The following is an 8781-nucleotide window of genomic DNA, read 5'->3' as shown; positions in this document are numbered from 1 at the left end:
GTCAAAATGGTTTCGCACTTCACGGTGTGCCAAGCATCCTGCACCCCGAGCATTGTGCCCATCCTCCAGCCTGGTCACTTGAGGCATGAGGGCTGTGCTGGAGCATGAAGGAGAACGTTGCACAGCCTTAGCTTGAAGGAATATGTGCTCTCCATCTCCTTCACAGCACACAAGGCTGAAAATTGACACAGGCTTCCCACGTGGCATCCCGTTTATTGCAAGTTTTCCTCAGGACGGCGGGGCAGTGTTTGCTGCCTGTTGAAAATGGGCACATGGAGACGTTGGAATGGTTCCCAGCTTAGCCCACGTTATAGCAAGAATGAAAGTATCTTATCCTTTCATTCCAAACCCATACAGTGCCCCTGAATAAGTCCAGAGAAGTTCTCATTAAAACCCAACACAGATTCTGGAGTGACTGCAAGTTAAATCACCTTTGGTTTGGTCTGTAGTACATGAAACATGCAGCATGAAGACTCAGCTTCTCCAGAGCTGAGAGAGGATGTGATTTCTGTTTGCTTCCTGACCTGTGGCTTTTGCTGTTACAGTCCACCTAAACCCAAACCCATTTTCTTCACCTCTGAGCCCGGTTTCCGTTCTTTAAACAGCAGCTCAAACACTGTTTCTAACGTGAAGTGCTTGAGGTCTGCACATGAGCGGTTCTGAGGGACAACTTCCTGCTGGTTTAGGATGATTGTCGCTGTGATTTGCATTGGTTGGCAGGTGAGTGCTGGAGTGCCTGGGATTAGAGGAGGAAAAGGCTTCTGCTTCCTTTTAATCCTCTCAGAGCCCCTCTCTCCCTGGCAGGATTCTCTGTAATAGATGTAATTAGAGCAGCTGTAGCACGAACAGCACAGCTCTGCTGATCCGGGCTCTGTTTTCTTGGCTTCCTGAGGACAGATGTGATTTCCATGTCCTGAAAGAGCTGGTTGTCAAGTGAGATAGCCGGGGACATTGTCCAGTAGCTCCTGTGTCTATATAAAACCCTCCAGCAGCTCTCATTCACCATGCATGGGCTGGATTGTTCCAGAAGAGTTGGGAGTAAATCCTGTGCCTCAGCCTTTGTGGTGAATATAGCGAGGGGCAATGGGAGAAAAGGAAATGGCTTCAGGTAGGAGGCTACATCCTTCCCTTGTCTCTGGGTACCGCGGCTGCCAATTTGTCTTCCTGTGGAGGAAAGTCAGACTTAAAGACATGGATATTTGTGATGGATGGCTCCTAAGCTGAGAATTGGAAGAGCGTTGCTGGCATCTGCAAGCCACCAACTCTCAAGCTGTCACTGGAGACACATTAAATGGGTATTTCCTTTGAATAGCAGCAGAGCGGGCTGGGGTTGGACCTCAGAACAGGGCAGAGTAACCTGCCCAGTCAGTAAAATGAAGCAGAACAAGGACCTGGGAAGTTGCCCTTAGCTGGGAATTACTTGGAGTTGTCACAGTAGGCTATACATGGCGAGGTGGAGGCAGTTGCTGTGTGTGTGGTTATTGGCAGATGATGAATGCAGCTTTGCTGCTACGAACATGATGTCTAGGAATAGCGTTGGCTGCCTTTGTTCTGTGCCTGCTGCACTTCAGCAGTGTTCGTCGGGACCAGCATGGCTGTGTGTGCCCTTAGCACCAAGGCAGAGCCCACCGCCCGCAGCCGTGCGGCCAGAGCTGATGGCTCCGAGTTCCTCTTGTTTGGGTGGGTCTCTCCATCTGCTCTCCGAGTTTTGGCACTGCCGCTTGCTCACGTGTCGCTCTCTGATGAGGCTGCTCAGGTTTAATTCAATAGATTGGGCTGTTTGTCAAGCTGCCATCAGAGCAGATGCTTTAGGAGGAGGGCGCGCTTTGTTTTCCCCTCTATGTCCACAGTGACCTTCAAAGTTGGAGCAGCACAGCGGCCCTATGCCAGGAAGAGAAAGCCCATCCTGGCGCTGGCATTAAACTCAGCCAGGAGCAGGAGGAGAGAGGATTTCCCGCTGTTGTGACCTTCAGCGCGGCGTTAAACCCACCCGAGCCCGAGGCTCGTCCGCGACCCCCGCTCCCAAGCCGGAGGATGCCCTCGGAGGGGCTGCTGGGCCGGGCGGAGGGAGGGAAGGAGGCGGCGGCCGCGCATGCCCGCGGCGGGCCGTGCCCCCCGCCCGGGCTCAGGGGCTCCGCGCAGCCGTCGCGGTGCGAAGGAGCCGCCGCCACCTGCTGCTGCCGCTGCCGCTGCTCCGCGGCTCCGCCCCGGGCCCGGCTGCGGCTCTGCCCGCGGCACGGCCCTGTCCGTGGTGCTGCCGCCGCCGCCCGCATCCTGTTGCGCCGGGGCCACGGCTGGGAGCGGAGGAGCCGCGGCTTCCGAGGGAGCCTCTGCCCTGATGGGAACAATGGCTGCGCTGCCCAGGCTGCTCCGTGCCTCCTCGGTCGTGTTGGTGGTCTGGGGTAGGTGCTTTCGTTCTGTGCTCTCTGGTAGGGTGCCGCTTCTCGTAACGCCAACCTTCTAAGTGGCTTTTTGTATTTACCGTAGGGATTCATGCGGAGTTGGCGTGAATGTAATGGAGTTAGTGCGAGCGGAGAAGATGCATTACTGCCTAGCAGACACAGGGCATGAAGCGTGTGCTTTAATATGCGTGCAAGTTCTTTCCCGTTGCCTTTCTGCTGCTGTTGTGAAATTTGCAATGTAATTTAATGTTTGGTTACCCCAGGGTGTGTAATCTGTGGGGCAGTGCTCGTTTTCCATGCAGTGTGAGCTGGAGTAAATCAGTTTATTGCGATCACAGTTGTTCCGCAAGCAGGAGAAGGTTGGTTTTGGCAGTACAGCCACATCTGATGAGCACGTAACCTACAGCTCCATGTGTGGGTGCTTAGCTCTGAGTGCAAAGCTAATTTAACCGGAGCAAAGCACGATCCAGGAGCTGCTTCCTTAGTTCTCCTAGAAAGCTGGTGCTACCCACGGAACTGGTAGTCCAGGAGAATTGGAATCCCGCTATGTCCTGAGATAATACGGTGCTTGAGACAGGGTTAATGGTATCTCAGAGCTGGGGAGGAGGGAGCAGGCAGCAAAGTCAGCACCTCAGTGAGCTTAACTCCGGGCTCCAGAGGCAGGATTGGACAGCAGAACCCAGTATTGTTTAGCCTAGGGGACAACTGTCAGCAGGGATTTAGTCTGAGACATGGTGCTGAAGCATTTCTTTTCTTATCAAGTAGCTCCACAGACAACGATTTCTGTCTCAGTGTGAGCAGTATGTACAGTTGCCAGTGTGGGCACAGATCTCATTGGAAGCATTTGAGCAGGAATGTGTGTAAAACCAGTAACTCCTCCTGCTGCCACCTTTACTCAGGTCCGAGCCCCTCGATCCCCTGTGCTGCTTATGAAACCTAGAATGCTCCCACATTGCCAGATGAAAACATCCAGCCCGTTTCACTGAGCACAGTGAGCAAGCTGTCCCTCCACACTTCAATTCTGGGCTTTCTCTCCTACCAGACTGTAATTGCTGCTGGAGCAGGAGCATGCTCAGCATGCATGGAGAGAAGCAACAATGCCTCCAAAGTGGCATTAATTACTATGGGAAGGATTAAAGCTGTGGCAAAGCAGATGCTGGAGGGGTGAAACTGCATGAAGTGATCACCCTCTGTTAATTATTATGAATTATTTATATCTCAGAAAAGGAAGGTTGGTAAAAATTGACATTTGAGACTTACCCGTTGTCAGACACAGTTAGTAATGAATCCGTTTGCCACTGGGGATGATGCGATGCTGAGGTGTGGGTAACAGATGTCTCTTTAACTCCATCTTACACTTCTTCTCTTGCTGCTCCTTCTCCCTAGCCGGTTTTTGTTCTGCAGTATGTGTTGAAGTTCCATCAGAGACAGAGGCAGTCCAAGGAACACACATGAAGCTGCTCTGCATCTCCTGCATGAAGAGGGAAGAGGTCACAGCCAGCACGGTGGTGGAATGGTTCTACAGACCGGAGGGTGGAAAGGATGAACCTGTATGTATGCCTGGTAGCTGAGCCCTTGTGTCGTAGGTCTTACTGTGAAACACAGCCCAGGGAACTCATGTGGGAGAAGCCAAAAGGTATTTATGAGAGTGTAAGTTTCTCCTGTGGCAAGATCCCTAGGGAAGGCTGTAAGGGGAAGGAGGGAGACCCAAATATGAGCAAAAGGTTTTTGCTCAAAGCCTATAGAAATGCCCAGCAAGGCTGCTTTCATATCATAGAGGAGAAATGAGCTTGTAAATCAGCTCTTAGCTGCAGATCTTCACTATTTCTGCAGCATTCTCAACCAGAAGTTCCACAGCACTGATTCTGAGCAGTAACTATAGTGTCCTTTTCTTGCTTAGCTGATTTCCGCTCTTGGGCACAGCACTGTGACACCAGAGGGTTCTATATGACAGGAAAAGCTAGAATCTGTGGTTGAGTTCAAACATTTGGGGTCATACATATATGAATGCAAATTTCCAGTTCTATCCCTTGAATAGATGAAGTCAAGCGTGTAAGGAAATCAATTAGGGAAATAGAAGTATGGAGTATACCCTTGGCTATATCTCCCTTCTTAGGATGCTTCTGAATCCTAAAGCTATTCTTTGGAGGTTAAATTGAACTCTGATAAATGTGCAGGACAGGATTCACTTTTTTGCTTCAGAAAGCAGTGGTATCCTCACCTGGGGAGGATCTGTGTGAGTTGGTTTGGTGGGTCCCTGTTAGGAAAAGGTAAAATCCGTTTTCAGAGGGAATCAAAGTGGGAACTGTAGAGACAGACAGCTGGAATTCAGGAAGGAATGGCAAATGGAGAGTAAGATAAAGGCTGAGTGCATGTTTCTTTCTAGCTATTTTACCTGAGTACGAAGCATTAGATCAAGGGTTGCATTTCATCACAGTTGAGCTGGGCCAGGCAAGAAGGCAGATACCCTCCTACGGCCTGAGAGCTAAAGGGACCACACTGAGAAACGAGATCAGAATCCACTTTTAGTGACCTGGGTGATATATTTGCCAGTGGAAATACAAGGAATACCAATGAAAGTGAGCTAAGGTGGGCAGGGAAATGATGGGGCTGTGGTCAGTCCAAAACTTGGAAGGTATTAGAGCTACCAAAGCTCCATTCTTCTGATGCACCATTTCCGCGTTGTCATTTTCATCCTGCATCACTTCCATTTCAGCTGAATACCTCAGGGCTTACCAAAAATGTCTGTTTGTGTTCGCTGTATTTATTCCATGGTTCCTTCTTAAGATGATCTTAATGTGCAATGACTGACAGGCTGGCACAAAGACTGCTTTGGTTTTAGTTTCATTGCCGATCTTTTGCGTTGTCCACGTGACTTTTTCTCTGCCTTATTTTTAATACCTCTGTGATGGAGTTAATTCAGTTTTCTGTCTTCTGCAAAGGTTTTGAGGAAAAGGATGATGAAATATGAATAGCTGCTGTTACCAAGGAAGCCTTAGCCCAGAACGTACATGTGTGTAGCTCGAGGGTGGTGATGTTCCTTGCATATGCTGCGCTGTTGTCCGAGATACGAGTCAGTGATTAATCAGAAATACCCTTTCCCCACAGATCTACGAGTACAGGAAAACCAACCATGAGTTTCCAAGCCGCTTCAGTGGCCGGTTGCAGTGGAATGGGAGTAAAGACATGCAGGACGTCTCCATCACTGTGTTGAACGTGACCTTGAACGATTCGGGTATCTACACCTGTAACATCACCCGGGAGTTTGAGTTTGAGATTCACCGGCCTCTCTTCACAAGCTCCAGACTGATCCACCTCACTGTGGTGGAGGAGGGTATGAAGCGTTGTGCCTTAACTCATCAGGCTTACTTCTACCCAGGGATAGCGCTTTTCATTGTGTTGTAGGAGAGGGATGACTGAGAATTGTGCCTGTCTTTGCAGCAACAAACACTGCACAGGGTTCAGAAGGAGAGACCTGCGTTTGTTTGCCGCCTGCAGCCTCTTTGTAGGCTCAGGGTGGTTGTGTGTGAATGTGGGAAGTTACAAGGATGCCTTTGTGTGGGTGTTTGATTCCACTGGAAACAAGCAGCGGGATCACTGCTGGTGTGTTCTGATGGCAGGATCTTGCCTGTTCCCTCTCTTTTGCCCCCTCATAGTGTAGTGGCAGCTGGGTAGTTCTGTTAAGGTGGGTTGGGAAGGATGGCACGAGGGTGGGAATTGTCAGTGGAGCTGGCGTGCTCCAATCACTGCATGTAACTGATCAGAGATTATTTCATTTTCCTAACAGCTGGAGAAGACTTCACCTCGGTCATCTCTGAAATTATGATGTATATTCTGCTGGTCTTCCTGACCCTGTGGCTGCTGATAGAGATGGTCTATTGCTACAGGAAAGTCTCCAAGGCAGAGGAAGCTGCCCAAGAAAATGCGTAAGTGTGAGATCTATGTCTGCTCCTGACTGTACCAAAGAGTTTCTTACTGTGAGCATCTCCTGCAGGTGGCATTTGTTACCTTAGAAATACTTACAGGCATTCAGTAACTCTGTAAGGGTGGATGGACCCACACTGTGGTCTGCACTGCAGCACTGAGGTTGTGCTTTCCCCTTTCCCTCCAACTACAGGACAGACTATCTTGCGATCCCATCAGAAAACAAGGAAAACTGTGCTGTGCCTGTGGAGGAATAGCAGAGAGGAGTCAGCGGAATGAACGGCACCAAGGTAGGTGATGAGGAAGCAGTCTGCTTGTGTCTCAACCTTTCAGCCTTACTACAGCTGGTTACACATGTGTGGGGCTGGAGAAAAGGTGAATGGGAGACTCCTGCAGTCTGGTTGTGCTCCTTCCCTGGAGCTTCCCCAGTGACATTAGAAGCAATACAAGTATCTAGTTGGTGGGTGTACTAGTGTTACTTCAAACCCTGAACCAACATGTTTGCTTTCAGGCCATGGTGTAATTACTCCTCTTTTGCCCATTCCTGTTGAACGGGGAATAGTCACTATCCCCTGTGGATGCTGAGCTGTGCTCAAGAGACATGTAAAAGCACTATCTCCAATGGAAGCACCTGCTAGGAAGGACTTTGTGGGGAAAAGACCAAAAGCTAGATCTTTTAAAGTCGTGCTAGTTACCGTGCTAACTGTATCATGATCCTCACTTCTGGAAGGTCAAGTGACTCGTGCTCCAGGAGGAATTCTCTCCATTGCAGGGGCTCTGAAGACAGAAGGACCGCATCATGCCAGCCAGGTTTGAGAGGGAGCTCTGCGCCGTCAGGAGGAGATATGGGGAAGTGTAAATTCTCTTCCATTTGCCTTGGACTCTGTACAGCCTTGACTTTGGCCTCATGACTCCATTCTGAGCTGCCAGCCCATTTGCTAAAGGACTCTTCTTTTGAAGCATGCTGAGCAAAGGGCACAGGGGTGTGGGCAGCACGGCTCCTTCCCAAGTTTCTGTTCCATCATCACGTTAATGGCTTTGTAAATGTCAAGTGTCATTTCTTAGCTGCTGTCACCACCACCTTTATTTGCTGACTATGCTAGTTCTCCATTGCAGAGATAAAGGGTATGTATGTCATGATACTCTGACCTATGAGACTGGGAATGAGGTCATCTTAGGGTGATGTTCCACCATGTCTTACAGCCCAAGCAGTCTTACTGGTGTTAAAACAGGAAGAATTTAATTTAGTAGTTGTTGCTTGGCAAGTTGCTCTGGACTTTGGGCTGCCCTTGCACAGGCAGGGTAGGATGAGAACTGTGATGGTGTTAGAATGAGTCCCCCTGTGCCCTGTTCATGCTTGCTCTTGGAGGAGGGAACTGAGACTGTAGATCCTGAAGTACCCCTCCTTCAGGAAGCAGTACTATGTAAGTATAAGTATCCCCTGTCTCCCCCCCTTTTCATTTAGCAAGCATAAAAAGTCTTAGTTCCTTCCTTTTGCCTTGCATAGCAGGTTTATTCCTCAAGTGCACAGAGACACAGGGATAGGAATAACCTGCGGAGCCACGTTCTGCGACAACAGGCAAGTAGGCAAAGCAAAGTCAATAGGATGCACAGGCCTCACAGGAAAGCTTTGTAAAATGGTAGTAATTGATGCTCTCCTTAGTCTATAGTGCAGCACCACCTAGAGGAATAGGCACCACATGCTGATTTTTTTCCTAGTTAATGGTATTTCTTGCTTGTGACAGTCACTGGTTTGAGTAGTTGGCATTCATTGTGAGTGATCCACTGCTGCACGGGGCTCCCACTGTATGGTCAATGTTTCACATGAAACCCGACCTTTTCAGCTGTAGTGGCTGTTTCTGGCCTCAGATGTAATCGGTCAAGCTCAACAACTAGGATCACAAAGAGGGAATAAGGCAGAAACTGGCCAGGGTGGAATTGTACCTTAAGACCAAATGGGGAAGGTTTATTTTTGCATCTAGATGTTGTTACATCCCTGCTGCAATGGAGCCTCTACTGCTTGCAAGAGTTGACAAATTCTGCTACACTGACCGCTTCTAAATAGTTACCAAGTGCTTGTGAATCCAGGCATGCTTCCCACATATGGAATTTCCCCTGCTTTGTTCTGCTGCTTTTTGTGTGTTGCTGAAATCACAGAAATTACTCCGTTTGTAAGTCAGGCCCGGGCCAGATTTCCAACTGGCAGGCATTCAAAATTCCTTTTTTTGGAACGGGTGTTACCTTTAGTAAGCCACCACAGCACAGCCGCCGCTGTAGGATCGCTCTCGAGTCCAGAGCCGAGTCTGGCAACGTGAGCACGTTCTCCAGACACTTGCAGTCTGGCAGCACACTTGCTCCTTCGAACCGAGTAGCCTAAAGGAGGAAAAAGCAGCTCCTTGTTCAGCTGCATGTCTTCGTTTTGGGCATAATCCTAACTCAAAACCCACAGCACCAG

At 49.4% G+C, this 8781-nt stretch overlaps 1 protein-coding gene across 1 annotated transcript; it reads left to right on the top strand.

Moving 5' to 3' along the window:
- Window positions 1-2092: 2092 nt before the first annotated feature.
- On the top strand, window positions 2093-7576 carry SCN3B (sodium voltage-gated channel beta subunit 3). The gene is given in 8 exon segments (XM_057425932.1): window positions 2093-2130; window positions 2132-2307; window positions 2310-2402; window positions 3789-3952; window positions 5511-5736; window positions 6190-6328; window positions 6520-6616; window positions 7099-7576. Coding segments are annotated over 7 exon segments (900 nt in total). The 3' UTR covers window positions 6584-6616; window positions 7099-7576.
- Window positions 7577-8781: the final 1205 nt, after the last annotated feature.

This window comes from Pezoporus wallicus, unplaced genomic scaffold (genome assembly GCF_028554395.1).
Source record: "Pezoporus wallicus isolate ANWC-B61680 ecotype Strahan unplaced genomic scaffold, APGP_CSIRO_Pwel_v1 contig_8797, whole genome shotgun sequence".
In the NCBI taxonomy this organism is placed as follows: domain Eukaryota; kingdom Metazoa; phylum Chordata; class Aves; order Psittaciformes; family Psittacidae; genus Pezoporus; species Pezoporus wallicus.
The sequence above is the reverse complement of the archived record's forward strand: the minus strand, read 5'-3'. Positions and strand labels throughout refer to the sequence as shown.